This window comes from Dermacentor variabilis, chromosome 6, assembly GCF_050947875.1.
Source record: "Dermacentor variabilis isolate Ectoservices chromosome 6, ASM5094787v1, whole genome shotgun sequence".
In the NCBI taxonomy this organism is placed as follows: Eukaryota; Metazoa; Arthropoda; class Arachnida; order Ixodida; family Ixodidae; genus Dermacentor; species Dermacentor variabilis.
Window position 1 is genome coordinate 40,761,302 of NC_134573.1, and position 18,962 is coordinate 40,780,263.

General features: G+C 43.6%; 1 protein-coding gene across 1 annotated transcript in view; it reads left to right on the plus strand.

The window, feature by feature from the left end:
* Positions 1–15,084, plus strand: part of LOC142584751 (uncharacterized) — a 69,629-nt gene extending 54,545 nt beyond the window's left edge. Inside the window, exon 12 of the mRNA XM_075694979.1 lies at positions 4,433–15,084. Coding sequence (XP_075551094.1) covers positions 4,433–4,693 — 261 coding nt within the window. The 3' untranslated portion in view covers positions 4,694–15,084. The remainder of the gene's footprint in view (positions 1–4,432) is intronic.
* The last annotated feature ends 3,878 nt before the right edge of the window (positions 15,085–18,962 follow it).

Genomic DNA, 18,962 nt, shown 5'->3' on the forward strand with positions numbered 1-18,962 from the left:
TTTTGCATTTAGAAAGGATGTTGATTGATTGTCTGTGGCACAAGTCTTACTGAAATGCATGTTGAAAAGTTTGGAAAGGAGTTTAGTTTTGATTGTAGGTTAGCATCTCCTGAGAACAAAAATGTTTACCCGCTCGTGAACTCCGTAAGAGGGAGTCTATAAGAAAGGGTACCTTAGTTAGCTTTATATTTAAAACACGGAAAAACAAATTTATTGCAAGGGCGTTCTTACAAAGAGTAGTTACATAACTATTAACCACCTGGTGTGGGTCTAAAAGGGTACAGCTCATACTATGCAGTTCTTCAAGCAGCATTTGCAGCAGTGGGATTTGATGGTAAAGTTCAACCTTGATGTAACAAACTTCAGTATAACAAAATTCCTGATATAACGAAGTATTTAACTTTTTATAACTTCTTGCGCATAGAACACCTCAGCATAATTTAGTATGTTTATACAACATGTCAATGTAACGAAATTTCACTGCTGCCGGGAAGGAATACTGGGACAATAAATGGAATTTCAGCACAGCTGAGCGTGTACGCAGCCTGTGCACCAGGTCATTTGCAGAGGGTACCGGATGAATTGCGGTGGCCATGGTTTCGCGTGCACCGCCTTTGCATGCGTTCGGTGCTGGAGGTCTTGCAGAGACGCAGACAAAGCGTTCGCTCCTCTGCCTGTGCTTTCCGTGACTGCAGGCGACACTGTCAGCCGTGGCATGGCAGTGCACGAGAAACCTGTGCAGGCTTCGCTTTGTAGATATTGTTAACACAGCGTGAAACTGTAATTTTGATTGCCAACGCAAATTTAATAAATGTATTTCTTTTTCTCATTGAAAGTAATTTTTTTTTCCAATTGCCCAATAATTTGGAAAATTTAACGGCCCTCACATGTAAAAAAAAGCTTGTTGGCTACTGTACTTATTTACATAAAAGGCCGAATTTCAATACACTTCAACTGAGACATGATATAACCAAATAACGGATGTAATGAAGTAAATTTTATTCCCCTTGAAATCCCCATAGAGATCTACATATATAAAACTTCGTTTCAGTGACGTAAAATTGTTCTGACAATGGAGGTAATTAACTAGATTCGTCTCCGAAATCACCAAACATATCACTTTCTGCTGGAATCCACACTCGTTTGGCATGGCAGTTCAATATTCCCGCGTCGAATATGCTGCCGAGCAACACTGGTCTTTCTCACCGCCACGTGTAGGCGCGCGCGCAGTGGCCACACACAACCAGCACTTCTTTCTACCTTCTTTCTTACCTTATGTCTCTCGCTGCAGCATGAAGCTGGCAAAGCTAGGCCACCAGGTGCACCCTCCAAGATAGCAATCTCGGAGGCCATGCCTAGTTGTGCTGCAGGTCACGCCCGTCTCACATACTTATCGCTTTTCTAGCGGCACCCCCCTCACATTGCACGTGGCTGCTTCTTTGTTCGGTTCACGTGAAAAAGATCCATATTGATTGAAGGAGGGACATTTCTCGAGCCAGCTTTTCAACAAAGGGAATTGTTTTCGTCGAGGCAACAAGTGCCACGGGTTCTCGATGGAAACATGTGGCCGTGAGATTGCTAGGTGAGTGTGTACAGTATGATGACAAACGTCGAAATGTTCAAAAACGAGAGTTATGTTAGCCACAGTATAAGGGCGGGTGGGGGGGGGTATAGTGGGGGAGGCTGAAAGTGAGTCTTTCAAGTGGTGGCAAGGGTATGAAATAGACAAAGAGTCCTCACATGTAAGCAGGGCCTGTGAATCCCAGAGGCCTAATTTTTCGTGAGAAGAGGAAGGAGAGTTACACTCATTTGACTGTTAAATAAGGAGCAAAAAAATAAAAGAAGAAAAAAGATGATTAACAGAAAATGAGTTGTATCATTAGACTGATATTCATGCTCATTGCTTTCATTTCACATTTGCTCTACTCAGTCAATCCGCTCAGTGGTTGTAGTGTTGCACTGCTTAGCACGAGGTCATGGATACGATTTCCGGTCACGCCGGCCACATTCCGACAGATTTAATGCACAAAAATGCTCGCGTACTGTGCTTAGGGTGCGCAATCAAAATCACCACGTGGTAGGTCTCCACTACGGGTCTCCACTACGGTGACCTTCATGGACCAATTTTCAGCTTCTGGACATTACAACTCGCAATCTAACATAACCTAACACTTTTCACACGGCTGTGCACTGGAAGAACAACAAAACTTTATGCATGTTTATCGCATGCAGGATAACATAGAAAAATAGTGTGAATGATTTGTTTGTTTTGCATACATGTTTCAAAACAAATGCACTAACAGAGTGAGAATAATTAAATCACAACCTTCCGGCACTGAAAGTGCGAAATATAAATTCAGCAGGACGCACACGAGATCAATAAATACCCACAGTTGCACAGGCTCCTGAGAGTGAACATAACGTCCTGCCGACTCAAATTTTATTTTGAAGCATGAAATTACCATAAATATCCATTCGTCTTCGTTTAAGCCTCAAAATTTTGTGATCATATCATTACCAGAAGAATAAAAAAAAAAGGTACTGATCTGATGCTGAGGATTCTTTTGGTGCAAAATTATTGTATCAGAATGTTTTGCCTGAGAGTCATTTAAAATATGCGTAAGGCAGAAAAAAGAAGGCTAGACAAAGATGCACATTCCCTTTCCACAAGCACTTTTCTTTTTCATGGCTTGCTTCGTGCCATCGATTTTATGATGCCGGGCCAGCTGTGCTTTCGTGATGTTTCAGTGGGGAAAATAATTGTTTGAGTTTGATCCAGATTACGGGGTGTAGCTGTCTTTTGACACAAAGCACTTGTGGCAAACCATCGGCGCAAAATTTATGCACGCAGTCAGGCGCGCGCAGAAAATCGTACTTTGACAGTGCAGCAAAACGGTCGAGCATCGTGCGCTGTACCCCTCATCCATTGTAAATTTTTTTCAGTAGGTGGTGTCTGCAATTAGTGCCACAGCGCCCCCACGCGGCACTGTGGTCGTCTATAGTCGGTGCACCGTGTTGTGGGCCGCGTGCCGCTTGAACTTGACGCACTAGCTGTTTTCTTCGACCGTGTTGCTGTTTCGCCGGTTTCAGGACAATATGAGCGAGCCAAGTGGAATGCGAAAGCAAAATGCCATCACACTGGAACATAAGGATACTACCGTAAAGGCTGTCGTGTCAGGTGCTATAAAATTGCATGTCGCACACTCTGGAGGGTCACCTACTGTTGTTTTATTAACATTTCATCGCGGACGTGGCTGCGTAGTAGTTCGGCGGCTGGCAGAACCGTAGTCTTTTTTGCACATTTAATGTTATAACACCATTGGGCGTATACTGCAGTAATGGGCAATAGTTCACATTTTGAAGTAATAAATATAACGAAGTAATTTGGCTTGCCCTTCAACTTCGTTACGACGAGGTATGAGAGTATAACGAAATTTCACTGTGCAGTGAAGTAAACTGCTGATTTTGCCGACTTGTTACATGGAGGTTTGACTGTAAATTTCAATCAGGATCTCGATCCTTGAATGCTCCGAAATGGTGGGGTCCTATAGACAGCCCTAAGAATGCCATGCACTCTGAACACTTTACAGATATGTGGAAAAGGTGTGACGTTAAGTGACAGAAAGGTGGCAGTATGGTTCAGAGAGACAACATGGCTAGCTGGTGTTTTAGTTGAGATTAAGAGGAAGTTGGGCAGGTCATGTAATGCCTAGAGTAGATAGCGAGTCATCTATTAGACTTATGGTTACCAACTCTCGAGTGAACGAAGTAGGCACAGGGAGGGCTGGCCAGTAGGAGTCGCCCGTATGTAAATGCAACAATGTTACATAAAATTTTTTTAGTCCTAGCATGTAGCCATTTACCATAGGAAAGGTGCAGGCTGGCATTGCTGCTAATACAGACAGGTACTGTGAACGGTTAGGGTAGGGCCTACACCATAACTAGAACCATGACAAGAACGAAACCACCTGTATGTTTATGACAATGCAACAGAAAACAAAAGAGAAGAAAGACAAAACAGGAGAACACGCGACTGAGTGGTCGGAAATTATAAGAAGGAAATGTGGTCTGTTGATTGTTATTCAATAGAAAAAAGAAAAGTCGGGACATTTGGCCGCCTCTACTCCGTGAAGTCGGGACTCAAGGCATTTGCACTCAAAAGTTGAGCCTGTCCGGCTAAATTCGGTATAGTTGGCAACCCTGATTAGACTAACAGAATTGGTGCCGAGAAAAGGGAAATGCAGTGTAGGGTGGCAGAGAATCATGTAGTGTGATTGGATTAGGAAATTTGCAGGCATAGTATGGAATCGGTCACTGCAGGATGAGGGTAATTGGAGATTATTGGGAGAGGTCTTCATCCTGTAGTGGACTTGTGATGATGGCCATGACGAAAGCGACTAACTGCACTTTGTCCCTGTGTCTCCTTCCCCAGTGTGTGCCAATCTTGGGTCGCGGTTTCGACTCGGGCGGCTACAAATGCGAGTGCCTCCAGGGCTTCGAGTACCCCTACAACGACCCCATCACCTACTTTGATGGCCAGATTGTCGAGGCCGAGTTTGAAAAGGTCATCGAGGACAACCCCAGCAAGTACGACACGCTCAAGTGCCGCATTGCGGGAGCGTCGACTGTGTTCTCGAGTGCAGTGCTGATCGCAGTGGCTGTGGCACTGGTGCGGACTCTGAATGCTGCTTGAGCCTTGGATCTCAGTTGTGAGGTGCTCTGTGGAAAGCAGGTGTCAGAGAGCGATCAGAGCAGCCATTGTGTTGAATCGGATAGATCTTGAACGTTAGTTTCTCTTTGTGCGCTGTCCTCTTAAGTGGACTGCAGGTAATTTGTGTTCAGCGAGATTGAAGAAGTAGTAAGCTGCTGTGACTGAACGGCACTCGTGGTTGTGCAGTGGAAATGCACTTCAGGACACAAACCAGCATGTTGTGATAGCTGGCTAAATATTTTTGTCATTGAAATATTTATAATTTCTTGGAAAGGCTAGAATTAATGTCATCTGTCTAGCAAAGGAAAAGCATAGCAGCTCTTCTTCCAGCATAAGATCAATTTTTTTTTTCAAGCGAAGCTTGTATACGCTAGCCTGCTCCGGCAATGTAACGCTAAAACAGATCAGCTGCTCTCAGCGCTGCGCACATGTACGGATTGCTATAAAAAGAAAAGAGAAAACAAGCAATAGACCCATTGAACAGGGAATCCCGATGCGCTGCCGCACTACTGACGTCATTTTCTCCGCCAGTAGGAGTCGTGTGTCTAGGTAACGTGAGAAGAACAAGTGTTTCTCGCGTCAGAACACCATCGGAGCTGCGATGAGGTGGCTGCGTGCGTGCGTTCAAGCGAAGAACAGATGGCGTTTGATTAATGCCACCGCGAACTCACTCGAGAAAGGGCTTACTGTGAGGGAGCGTGAAGCTGAGGCGTTACGACGGTGCTGGCGGTAGCATATGACTAAAGACATGTTTACTGCCAAAGGCTGCAATTTAAAGTTTGAAGGAGCTTAGCAGCTGCGTTAGGGATTTGAAATGTCGTGGACGTGTGAAGAAGTAGTGATGAATGGAGACCATGTTACTACCACATGGGCAGCAGCGTGGCTAGGAGGGAACAGAGGAGAGTGAAGCGGGTCAGTGGGAATGAATTCGAGAGGAGCAGCGTCAAATTAGAATGGAGACCGGCTGACGGCTTGCTGCGTGCCAGCACATTGCAGAAGAGCACGAGGATGAGTGATAAGCGCTATGTTTGTGCTGGGCCTGTTGTTTTCAAGAACAGTGGAGAACAGCAGACATATGACACCGAAGTAAAATGTGCAGGCCAGGCCTGCCACACTTCAAAACTCAACTTCCCTGTTCTAAACATTGCTGTGCTCAATGCTCGACTTTGACTCCAGGATATGGATGGCATTGCTGCCCCTTAAGAGGACGGGGCTTCAGTAACCCTTCTGTGCAACTCCTACGTTCTTAAATATGGTACACCCGTTAGCGTGTCATTTTGCTACACGACAGTGACCGTCCATCCTGTGCACATTTTCTTAACACGGTCTGCCTGGTACATTCCTGTCATGATCACATCCCATAGTATTCCTGATGGGGAAGTATCAGGTGCTCACACACAGAAGAATGTTGGTGCCCTTTCGGGATTGTCTTGTCCCCAAATGGTAATCGTCATTAATCTTGCGTGTATTTTCTTTATTTGACACTCACTTACTTTCATATCAAAAGGGCTATCTATGTCACACTGATACATGCATGCCATTTGTGGCCTGAAATTACCAGGAGCTCAACATTGAAGGAAGAAAAGTGGAGGGGTGTTCCTCAAGCGACTCCTCACCTCGGGGATTGCCGAGAAGTGCCATTGAAACCTGAATACTGCGTCTATTGAGAGGTGGCAACACCATCGGCTTTCTGGAGTCAAAGTGGAGTGTCAAGTGGAGTTACGCTTGAGAGCATGGGCGTAAGCCTCGAAGCAAAGGCTGCACACTGCCTGAAGCACAGCATGTAAAAATCTTGTAATAGGATGTAAGCTCAGAAAATTATTACTCCAGGGAGAGCATTGAGGCGGAGCACACATATTAAGCACATTGAAAGAGCAGCTTGGCATGCACTAAGACAGCTACCACTGACACGGTCTTTTGTGTGGCGAGCAAACAAAAACTGTCATGGTTTCGTGTTAGTATGTGGACTGCTTTGTGACTGTTTGTCACATAGTGAACCTTTGAGAGAGTCTCGGAACAGTACAAAGAATGGTCTGGCATATTAAAGCTGCCATCTGTGTTGCGAGGAGGCAAGAGCATTTATATTGAGAGGGCTCAGGAGTGAACAAGGGTATAACCGTAGACGCGGTATAATTCGTATTTGATGTCATTTGTGCTGTTGCCTTGACAGCAGTTGCGCAGTAGAGGAAGATTGAAAGCAGTGCCTTTCTGGTCGGACCAATTCGTGCCATTGAGGATACGTTGTTTTGTTTGTTTGCCTGGGGCAAATTTTAAGCTTTTAGAGTGTGGCTGTCATGATTCTTTGTGGTTTATTATAACCCCCCCTTTTTTTTTTGTGTTGGTAGATGCATTCCGTCCACATTACATCACATGTGTCATACCTCACCAGTTGCATCGCGGTTCTAGAGCTTGATAATTACTCTAATGAAGCGACAGCTCTTAAACAAAAAGAAAAGCAGCCACCATTTTCAACGCTTAAAGCAGTGTCAGTTTTCATACCGCCTTTTCTGCAACTCAGAACCTCACATATCAATCAAGTGAGCATCTAAAATGTTGAAAAGGCATTCTTTAAGGATTTACCTCGTTGGTGCATATCACCCGCTTTATTATCTTCATTTTTTGACAGCAAGTGCCTTTGAGTGAAGTCAAAGGATACGATCTCCTGAATGGAGTACCAGGGGCACTGTTTGCAATGTTTATAGATTGTGTGGTTCCTATTGACCATGCCAGTCCAGCCGTCCATTTTTAGCTGCTCCCGATCCATTATACCCGGTGTAAATCAAAAAAGTCCTTTCACAAACTTTCTTTTAAATGCTTGTTTAAGAACTATTTCTGATAGTTTTCTTTTCTGGCAGACTTTAACTGTAACTTTCTTTTATGGTGTGTGTTTCTGATGTACACTTACTTTTTACTTGCCTATTTTTATACATATGACTGTTTTCTGTGCTCTTGCGAGTTGACCAGCTGGGGATGTTTATGTACATATTAGCCAAGACTACTGAATAGGGTGAATCTCAGGCACATGCCAGTGTGTGTGTATGTGATGCATGTGAAATGCCTTCACTTCTATTATCTGTGACATTCCATGAGCACCTTTTACGGTGACTCAGCACCTATTGAGCACGAGGTCGCGGGTTCGACCCCTATTCGCACTCTGATGGGAGGCAGAATGCAAAAACATCCATGTACCACTCATTGGGTGCACTTCCAAGAACCCCCAGATGGTCCAAATTAATGTAGAGGTTCCACATGACAGCGTATGTTCATAGCCTGTCTTTTTGGAGGATCAGCGCCCTCCATTGCAGTGTTTGTCGTACATGAGCTTTATGATATGTAAGGCTGCATCAGTTATTACACTGCTTGGAAGAAAAATAACTGCAGTGGGACTTCAGATCATATTTGTGATTGGAAACAAAATCTGGTTATGTGATATTCATGAGCTATTATTGGTATTGAACTGGTCTGTGTTTGGAAACCTGTGGATATTTGTGGTTTCTTGTTTTGATGGTGGGTTTTTCTCTGCTGTGTGAATATCCATGAGAGCATGCCTCATTTTATTTTTGTCATTATTTGTTTTGTTGCCTCTTTGTTTCAAGATCTGCATGGCTTTATTGCACTATTCTGCCTTTCCTTGTGCCCAGGTTGTTTGCTAATACTGTTCTTATGATGCAGACAAGATTTTTTATGTTAATTAAGATCATTCTCACATAGCAGAAAACAGGATTGATCGGTCCTTGTTGCATTTGTAGAAAGTTGCAACACATGGCAGTGTTGGTATTCTCTGTCTACCATTCCTATGAGGGTAACTTTTCTACAGTTTCAGCTGTTGTGTAAAGAGTGCGAGATGAGTCGACATTTAGACATTTTAAGAGTTTTAGTGCATGTTACGCAATACTTCTGCTAAAACTCATAATGGTGTCTGTGAACTGTGAAGCTCGGACACCTGTACTGAATTTAGTAAAAGACACAATTTGAACACGGACATACTGAAATGATCCGAGCAGTTCTCACCCAGTGCATTAACCATCTCGTCTGTGTTCCTGCTGGTTCTTCCCCTAAACTCGTTGTGCATAATTAACTAGCCCATACTGCCACTGTGCTCAAGTCTGTATTATGTACTCCACTATTAAAGTGAACTCCATTAAGTATTTGGCTGCAAATTACACCTAAATTAGAACTTGAATCTATGCAGACTATTTTTATTGCAAGCATGTCAGCGTAGTGGCATCCTACCAGCAGTTTTTTTTTCCCCAGTGAAGCAGAGGTGGTTCAGTTATATTGTGTTTACTACTATGTAGCTGTAGGCGTTCTGTTTAAAAGGTTGAACCGTATTGTGCACCTGCATGTCTAGGAAAAAAAATTGCTCATTATGGAGTCCAATCAGTTTAGCCGAAATAGTTTTACCTCTGAGTAACAGGCTGAACTATTAAAATTTCTGTCGTGAAAGCATGCTTACTTCACTGTTTTTCCTTGTGAACCTTGAAGTGTTGATGTTCATATTGACATGAGTTCTCTGCAACTCTTTCTCATGCATAGTAATTCTCTCAAATGCAGTACTGTTTACTGTTAGGAGGATGGTTACATAATCTACGTGTGAATACTTCAAAGGACTCCAAAGAGAATTGCTAGAACAGATTAGATGAGTAAAATATCCTTTCAAAAGGCTGGTATTTCCATTCATTTCGCTGGAAAAGGTTGATCGCCAGCAGTGGAAATCAAAGCCAAACTTTCCTTAATTCCATGCCCCAGCTGCAGTGCTGGCATGTCAGTATGACATCACACATTTAGAAGTATTTTCTATGTTTGGCAAGTTTTTGTATGAAGTTGTGATAACTGGCTCAGTTGAGACCTTGGGTTCTTTGTAATGTAAACATTATTCGTCGATAAAGTAGTTCTGACCAGATTCTGTCAAAATTTATGCTGTCATTGGGAGGTGTGGTGCGGGAATGTGAAGGTGGCATTGCCAACTGTGTCTTTAAGGCAAGGCTTTCTTAGCCAACCTTCCCAGACTTTGCCGACCGTCGCTGCTGGGTGCTGGTGTCTTGTCAAATAGTTCCCACACAGAAAACAATTTGCGTGTCTGATGGTGTTATCAAAGCTTGGTCTCTCGGCATGACAGCCTTATGCTCTAATGATTAGGCCACAATTACACGCACACTGCTCTCGTGCCAACGCCAGGTAGCTCTTCAAGATGACTGGCACGTGCGTTACATTGCATAGCACGTGTGTGCTTCACAAATGTTTAATTTCACATAGATCCCAACATGTGCATTGGAGCTGTATAATGTTTGTTTTTATATCTGGCTTACCAAGCCTCTACTCACAGCAAAGCTTTGGTATGGCAGAGGTGTAGTTTGCCAGTCAAACTCTACCTAATACTATTCCTATTTGTGTCCCTTTACTATATCTCTCTAGTGCCTCTTTCAGTGGGCAGGCTTATTGAACCGTGTCATCCCTAGGTTTCTGATAACTCCGCGCGATACTACAATAGACTTCCATTCACTCAGCTCTAGTTAATTAGATTTTTTTCAATAATTCGATCCTGGCCCAAGGTCCCGACTGGCGTCCATAGGCCCAAAGGCCTATAGGCCCAAACTTTCGTTATTTCAATCCTAAAATTGAGCTTCGCCGAATAACTCGAACTTGATCAGTCAGCACGCATGTGTCCAATCCCAATAGGGACTCCAAGAGCAACTTCTTTAGTGGCACCGTCTGTCTCAGCGGAGCTTAAGGGACAGTGAGCGCTTTGAACACATGTGATCTCCTGTCGAAAATGGCTACTTTTGGTGTGCCCTAGGAAGATTTTTAAGCAGTAACTGTAGCTCACAATGCCTGATTACACTATATACCCAATTCTAACACGTGCCTTTCTTCTTTCAAGAAAATCGAGCCGAAAATCGCCTGCACAGCGCATTCTGGACCCGATACCAAAACTGCCTTTGTGGTGTTCGTTGCTTTACCGCATAACATGGACGTATTGTTGCAAAGCTGACAAAAATTTGTGGAACAAAGCTGACTTTAGAAAACCGGCTGTCATTGTGCAACACGTTAGACCCTTGCCCATTTTTCTTGCTAGAAAATCAGGTGCTTGTTAGATTTCTACTTTTTTTGGGAGCTTGAATGTCATTTCTGTGTAAGTTCTCTAGTGTAGAAACATCGAAAGCAGGCATGCGTTTGTTTCAGGGGCATGTTAGAATCTTGAAAATACTGCCAAAATAATCAGCAGTGTGTTTCAGCGTTTTTGTCCTCGTCTTGTTTAATTTGACCAGTTTGGTGGGTCCTGTCAGGGTCAAATTAACAGAACTCGACTGTACCAATAACAGTAACATAATGCTGTATTTCATGGCTGGGCAGTACAACTTTGATTTTGTTCATGTTCTATTGCAATAATGCAATAGTACATGACACGGTAGACAGATATTTACCCTAAGTCCCAGTAGGTATGACTGTACTCCAATGACCTGTAATGTTGCCCATGTAGCAGGAATATTTGTGCACAGAGAATTTCTGCTGAAAGGTCGCGACATGTTGATTTGAGGATACTGGACACTCTCTTTCACTGCTGTTACTGCTGTTTCACTCTGCAAAAATTGTGAATTGTTTATGTTGTCTTGTTCTTGCTTAATTCCACTCTGTTGCATTTATAATTATCTCTTGAATCATTGTGGTAGTTAGTGCAGCTTAATTTAGATAGGTAATGAGAAAAATTAGATGCAACAGGAACGGAACGGGTAATAAGCAGCGAGACATTTCATGCTGCAGTCGTGGTGGTCAGCGGGAATTTTAAAAATTGTCATGCACATTCTGCATGCTGTGTTCCTGTGCCTGCAATGGCATTCAGGTATCCCGCAATTTTTTCTCAATTGATCTGCTGCTTTTGAGCACAGATTTCGCAGTGACTAAGCCATCTTTTGGCACAGAAGAAAAAGGTTTGCAGGCAGGACTGTAATGTATTGCTCTACCAAGACTTAATGTGTGCCTAATGTGTTGGTTCACACAAAGAGTTTTAATTTTTTCTTATTTGCCTAGGGGTTGCCATGTGGCATAATGTCGGAAAGAAATTATACAGGTAGTATCGAGGCCGGTTTCATATAGGTACTGCAAGAGCGACCTATACAATGTATTATCAGGGTTGTAAGTGGGATCATGCATTCCATCCACTTCTATTATGACTGGTGCAACAATTCTTGCTGCTATATCACTTGGTTTGTTAAATGCGTGATGAGAATCTCTGGAACCAAGGGTATCGATTTTTAACGTATCCACATCCTCTAGCTGGATTTTCTTGTATATTTATGTTTGTACTGGGGGGGGAGTGCTCTCTCAATAGTGCTGTACCCCTTTACACAAAATGGCAACACTGTATGTTGACTTCTTGCCCTTTCTCTGTCACCATCGTTGAAATATACAGCGTGTTCCAAATACCATGCATCACAGTTTTAAAAAGGACGGGCCATTCTTCGCAAAGATAACAAAAGTGGATGTTGTTTACAGTCGAGTAGAGCAGCTGGCAGTGTTTAATTGCAATAGCAATTATATGAACACTCCTGCCACATTTCTGCCATCGGCGTTGCCTTGAGGTTCCGTATAAAGTTCAAGGGTGATAAAATTGTCACCGCACGCCATGTGCTGTATGTGTGAGTGAAAGTGTGCGAGGGTTAGCTGGCAATCACAGCTGAATCTCGCACATGCAACGATGGAAACCGGGGAGCAAGTGTGCCGTCTTTTATCATGCGCATGTCTCCGGCAGGATGGGGAGGGGCCAGTTTCTACTCCAGGTGGCTCTGGCAGCTGTGCGCCCGGCCTGGCCGCTGTATCTTAAAAGCCATATGTGACAGGCACAGAGTCGGTGCTGCGCCGTGTTTTTGCAGCGTAGTTGGCGTTGATGCGAGCACCTGCACGAAGGTCAATTCGCCTGCTGCTGCTGCCGCGCTTCCTCACTCCAGCATTTTGACAGCGAGTTTCCGCAGTCATCGAGTGAGATGCGTTCATGTTGGCTTGTGCGTGCATGACACCATGCTTGTTAATTTAGTTAGTATACCTATGTTTACAAGTTCGCACGGTTGATAAAATTACTCTCCTTACTTCGTATAGCTGTCCACCAACTTGCTATTGCGATCGATGCTTCTGGGCGAAACTGCGACTTTTTGTCAATGTCATTTAATTTAACATATAATTTTGATTAGCTAAGTTTTTAATTGCTGCAGCCCCGAATGCAATGCCGTCGGGGAATAATTTGTAGGAAATTGAAAGAAACTTACACTGGCATGTTTTCAGTCGGGCACATTTTGCCCATTAATTTTATTGCGGCTGATAAAAAAGCCCACAAGAAATGAAAAGATATCACGGGACTAACTGTCCGCCCGCATCAAAAAAGCAGCGCCCTCAAACAAGCTCCATAGCAGTTAGCAGAGCTGCCAATGCTTGTCTTGTAGCAACACCAATTTGTCACACTGTGGCGGCTGGGGTGTGACAAATCGCCTACTAACTCCTGGGGAGCTTGTTTGAGGATGCTGCTATTTGATGCAGGTGGACGGTTAGCCATGTGACATTTTTCATTTTTCGTGGGCTTTCTTTACCAGAAGGAAAAAATAAAGGAGACAAAAGGTACTAGGCTGAAAACATGCCAGCGTTAAGTTTCTTTCAATTTCCTACAAATTCTTCATTCACAGCAGGCATTCATAGCAGTAAATAAAAGAATTAGTTGATTACAATGAATTAATAAATTGAATAGCATCAACAAAATATTACTGGTGGCTGCTGTAGTCGAGTGTAAACAAGATACACTTGGTTATCCTTGCGTAGAATGGCCTGTCTTCTTCAAAAACGTGATGCATTATAGCTGGGACACCCTGTATAAAAAATATTCTCTCTATATTGGTTGCTCGCTTCTGTAACTCCTTATATAGTGATGGAGCTCAGCTTGTATGCATGAGATTGTGGAATGCTTTAATTTTGTTTGGCTGTGATTCACCACTTCAACAGTAGTATAAATAGGAAGTTAAGATTCTGTCGATGTGCACACCTTGTGAGGTGAGACGGGTGTTAGGCTGTTTTTCTTTTTTTTTTCGTTCAAACTGTGATTTGTTGTTACATGTTGCCCTGAATTGCATGGTTCATAAACATTGATTTAATATGTGTCCTATGCTTTCAGTAATCGCAAGCTTTCTATTGCATTGCATGTTTGAGAACATTCCATGACATTTCGTCCCATTCTTTGACCTTCCAATAAAAGCACCACTTCAAAAAGGAGACTGTGCAATTTCTGTGTAAGGAATGCACAAGTTTTCACCATTCCATCCTTGTATGTGAGGGGACCAGTGTATTACAGGGGCAGCATTGGAGACCACTGCTGTTGAAGACAAGTGTATCGTGCAGTGTTGTAGTGCACCAATTGTAGCAGAGCAGCATAATCACACCAGATGGATATTTAATGTTAAGCAGAAGATGCATGGTACAATGTAGCAAGGCAGAAAGTTGGGTGAGTTGGTTCAAGTTAATGGTGCAAAAGGCGCACCTTTAACACACACGGACAGAAGAAAAGGTGAGAATGAGCACCTTTCCTTGTCTTTGCTTCTGTCCGTATGTCTTAAAGTTGCGCCTTTTATATCATGGTGCGATCCAATGTCTGATATGACTCCAACATGCATGGAGTCTGAAAGATGGGAGCTCTTAAGTGTTTTAACCTTCCAAAAACCTGATGGGAACTTGCTGGATAAGCCTGTCAGTACAACAGCTTTTACTGAGATTGCATGTGAAATTGTGACGTGTGTCTTCTGCTTTATGTATTAGGTACTGCTTGCCCGGTGGAATGCACATTTATTTGCTATGAAAGCGTGCGCCCCTTTTTAATAGCTTCCTTTCAGTGTCTTGTAATATAGTGTGTCGACCGTAAGCGAGGTGCCAACTACTGTCTCGGTAGTTGTTAAAGAATTGCTCAATTGTGTGAGTGCCCAACAGCTTGCCATGCCTTAGTGTTGTGCATACTTGGGAAGTTACGTTGAAGGAGTTGAATCTTGGGCTGCATATTGGAATGATCACTTTCAGGCACATTGTTTTCAGCAAGTGCCAATTGGGTGAACGTCATGCCGGCATGTAATATTGCAGAATTTTGTGTATTCATTGTACTCATAATTTGGATGACTAAAACGTTGGTATGCAAGTCCTTCACATCAGCGATGAGTCTTGCCGAATATTAGGTTAAGTGAAAACACCGCTGATTGTGACTGTTCCAAAATGTGTGCGTGCCTTATGGTAACCTTGATCATATCAATTTCTTATGTTTTTGTCTGTACATCTACTGATCTATTTGCTGTGCACAGCAATACAGTTCGTGAAGTTTGTACGAAGAAATAAATGACTTTAAAATTGTGGCTTGTGTAATGTGGTTCTGTATATGGATAAGCAGATACACTAGAGTCTCATTAAATTGAACTTCAAGGGTCTGCAGAGATGTGTTCTGATTAACAGGAGTTCTATTTACTGAAAAAGGTGTACAGAGGTGCAGCACTACATTTTGAGAACTTTTCTAAAGGACAATGAAAAAATGAGACGCAGAGAAATGGCAGGACAGGGGCCTTGTACTGTTGTTTCTCTTTCTCATCTAGTTTCTCTTTAAAAAAGTTCTCAAGATGAATATCAACCAACCTGTTTGTCCACCTTGCTGCACTATACACTTAAAGCTCGATATAACAAACCTCAATATAATGAAATTCTCGATATAACGAATTAATTTTTCATAGCCTCTTGTCCATAGAACATTACACATTTAGAACCTGAATTTAATAGTGTAGGCGATTTCAATATAACGAAATTTCGCTTCTGCCGCAAAGGAACGTCGAGACAATAAATAGAAACTTCTGCGGATGCAGATGGTCATATGGTTGAATTACAAGCGGCTGCTTGCAAACGCGCCTCAAATCGCGCGCGGCGCGACAAGAGCGAACGCCGAAGTGAAGGCGCATTATTATGTTCCGTATGTAGTCCAAGTGCGATAAGATCCCATCGCGCCCAGCGCAGTTTGTGCTTTGCACTCTAAAGCAGTTGCACCCTTTGGGGTGTACCACACAACGATAATCGTCATCTGTCGTGCTTGCGGTTCCTTTCTTGAAGACGGTGCGCTCGTTACTTACCTGTCGAGAATGCTTCGTCATGCTGATAACGCGCATGCCGTTCGTAACTTGGAAGTTCCGGGCGCGCAGCATTAAAGAACGCAAACGCAAGCTTGTGTCCGCGCGCCCACGCATGCGCAGACAGTGCGGCAGTGCTCCCACGCGTCGAAACGCGGCACGATCTCTGTGAGCAGCTGCTCTCTGTTATCGCGCGCTTGGGCCCGCCATTCTGCTGCGTGTGCAACGAGTGGGCGTGCGGAGAAGGCGTGTTATCGTGCAAGATATCGTTGGAGATTGCTTAATCTCGACTTCCGGCCGCCCGTCGGAGCGAGCACTCGTCTCGCTCCCAGCTGCCGGCGCTTTCCACGACAACGTCGGCGACGCCCCAGTGCGGGCGACGCTATCAGCCGCGTAGGGCGCGGTAGCGTGGCTGGCTTCGCTTAATTCGTACCGCTGATGTGCAGATATCGTCGACGTGGCGTGAATCCGTGCCAGTCGTCGCCGACTCCCAAATTGATCAGAATAAATTGTCATTCAAATTTGAATTTTTGCATTGCCCGGTGATTCGGAAAATTCTGCGACCCCTTTGTAAGCAAAAACGATCGGCAACTGTAGGTGTATGCATAAAAGGTTGAATTTCAATACAACGAAACCAATTACCGATTTTACCGACTTCGTTATATCGAGGTTTAACTGTGTGTAATTAACGTTCTTAATACTGCTGTAAAAAATGTTGAAAATTAATTGCAGTGAATGCAGTAGCTAGTTAAAAAGAAAAGAAAACGCAGCCTCGACTCCAGTTGACATCGACATAAAGTGAAGCATTCTTGGTGTGATTGGCTCATGAGCCATGTGCGTGCGCATATGAAGTGCGCTTTTCGAGGTATAAATATTAGTGTTAAATAGCAGCACATTACACGAAGAAAATGATCTTATTTGCGGTGAATTATAGACAGGCTGGATATTATATACGCACAATTTACTACACACAGTACATCGTACATATATTGCTAGCTTTAAATTTTCAATGGTGGATCCATAGTCTGGCGTTGCACTCGTGGTGTTTCTGATGCGTCAGTTTCTTCTAGTGCAACTGCGAATCGAAATGCGCCAAGCATCTCAACGCGCTAGCTTGCCCGCGAGAAAGCGTGTTCCGTGCCACTTGTCGAAGCATGCGTCCGTGGCTTTCGGGGTTAGAGGCCAGATACGCACGAAAAAGTGCCTGAAACTCGACAACAAACCTTCGCTTTTAAAGGGACAAGGTGCTTAAAATTTTATTCTGGAACCAGTACAATTGCCGGCCAATAACTGAGACTCAGCAGGGACCGCCTACAAGTTCAAATAAGTATAGAAGTCCAAGATAATGAATGGTTTCACCGAACGCTAATGGATTTATTCTCCAAGTGGCAATAAAAATAATAGAACAAGAGAAAAGGCTGCCCGACGCATTGCACAAACATGTACACGTTAGCATCCGTCTGTACATTGCCCATCGTTGTGCTGTCACTACAGATAGACAAATGAGTACGGGTAAAATCTGCATTCTCTCAACTTGAATAGAGGTCGGCCGTGCTGTGAGAGCTGGATAACAGCTTTTTTTTTTTTTTTCACAAGGGATTTTCTGGCACTTCCGTTGCTTCATTGTCGCATTCGTTGGAACAACCATCGAGGGTGGAACTATCGCTCTTTCAAGGTCCTAGATTTCGAGAGGCAAAAATTAGTAATAGCAGGCAAAGTTGCCCACGACGCTATTTATAAGACGTAAAGGAAAACGCCGTGCGCTCTGGGCATGCTGCATGTCCAACAAGGATGAGTTTCTTCAGAGAAGACAGGTGTTGCAACAACAACAATAATAAATGAACAAGTATATAAAATTCAGATTTTGTCTGAAAAAAAAAAGATTTCTTTAGAGGTTGATTGTGTAGTTATGTTTGTAGGGATTTGAAAATTGTAACAGCGCTAACACATGCATCCACGAAGATAATTATACAAATGGCGCTGTTACAATATTCAAATCAAGTGTGCACCAACTCGCCCAGATAGAAGTTTTAATGTTTGTAGGCAGTTGGGAACGTGTTCCGATTAACAAATATGTTTTTGTTGTTTAAATAAACAACCAATTGAGAGCCTGTTCCGTTTCACGGCAATCCTGTTTAAGGGATTACCGAGAGTCTACTATATATATATGGGAGCGTTCGGAGGAGCTGAAGCATGTTGTTGTAGTGAACAAACTACAATTGAATCTCGATACAGCCCAACCTCGTTATAGCAAAGCCGAATTAAACACGAATATATTTTGAATATACTTTTGTTATGACCAATATTTTTTTATGAGCGTGTTATATGCTTATATCGGCATAAAACGTTTTAGATTTACCTCGTTATATTCACGAATTCGTCATATTCGTGTTCCTTATGTCATGACTCGATTGACGAAGCTCTAATTGGCGAAATCCGTGGTATAACGACCATCTTATTAATTTCCCTGAAACACCACATATTTTGTTTAAACCACGAATAACATTGCTTGTAGTATGGTCGGACGCCTCGAGCTGCTACGAAATACCCTGTATAAAGAAGGATTCTGTATGCTGCGGTTGCATTCATATCATTCGTATGCATCGTGAACGGCTCTCCAGCGAAGGCCGCTGCAACGAATTTGCCTATGCAACAAAACAATTTCGGCGTCTTCGGCGGCCGGTTCGTTGCGTTACGAAGAGCGCGCTCGTACATAGCGCCGCCGCACAGGGAGTGCCGGCCTACGGTGCACGCAGCGCTGAAGAGCCTGCAGACGAACAGACGGTTTCGACACGCAAGGCCTCGCAGCTGAACAGTCGACCGCAAAAGTTTGCAGACAGCGCAAGCCCTTGCCAAATTCTATACGCTCCTAAACTGCCTTTCCGCTCCACGTGCCAACCTAGCGCCACCTATAGTGGTGCGACATCCGATGGACACCTGCCCGAAGAACACGAGAGCAGCACTACGCCGGAAATGTGTCGGAAATGGCGGCGCAACATTTTTCTTTCTTTCTCTTCGTGTCCAAACACTTGCTGGTACCGGCTATTCTTGTGCCGCACTTCGGTTTTCTGACCTCGTTTTCACGTAAAGCGTCCGGCCCCATCGGCACGCTGCTGATATCA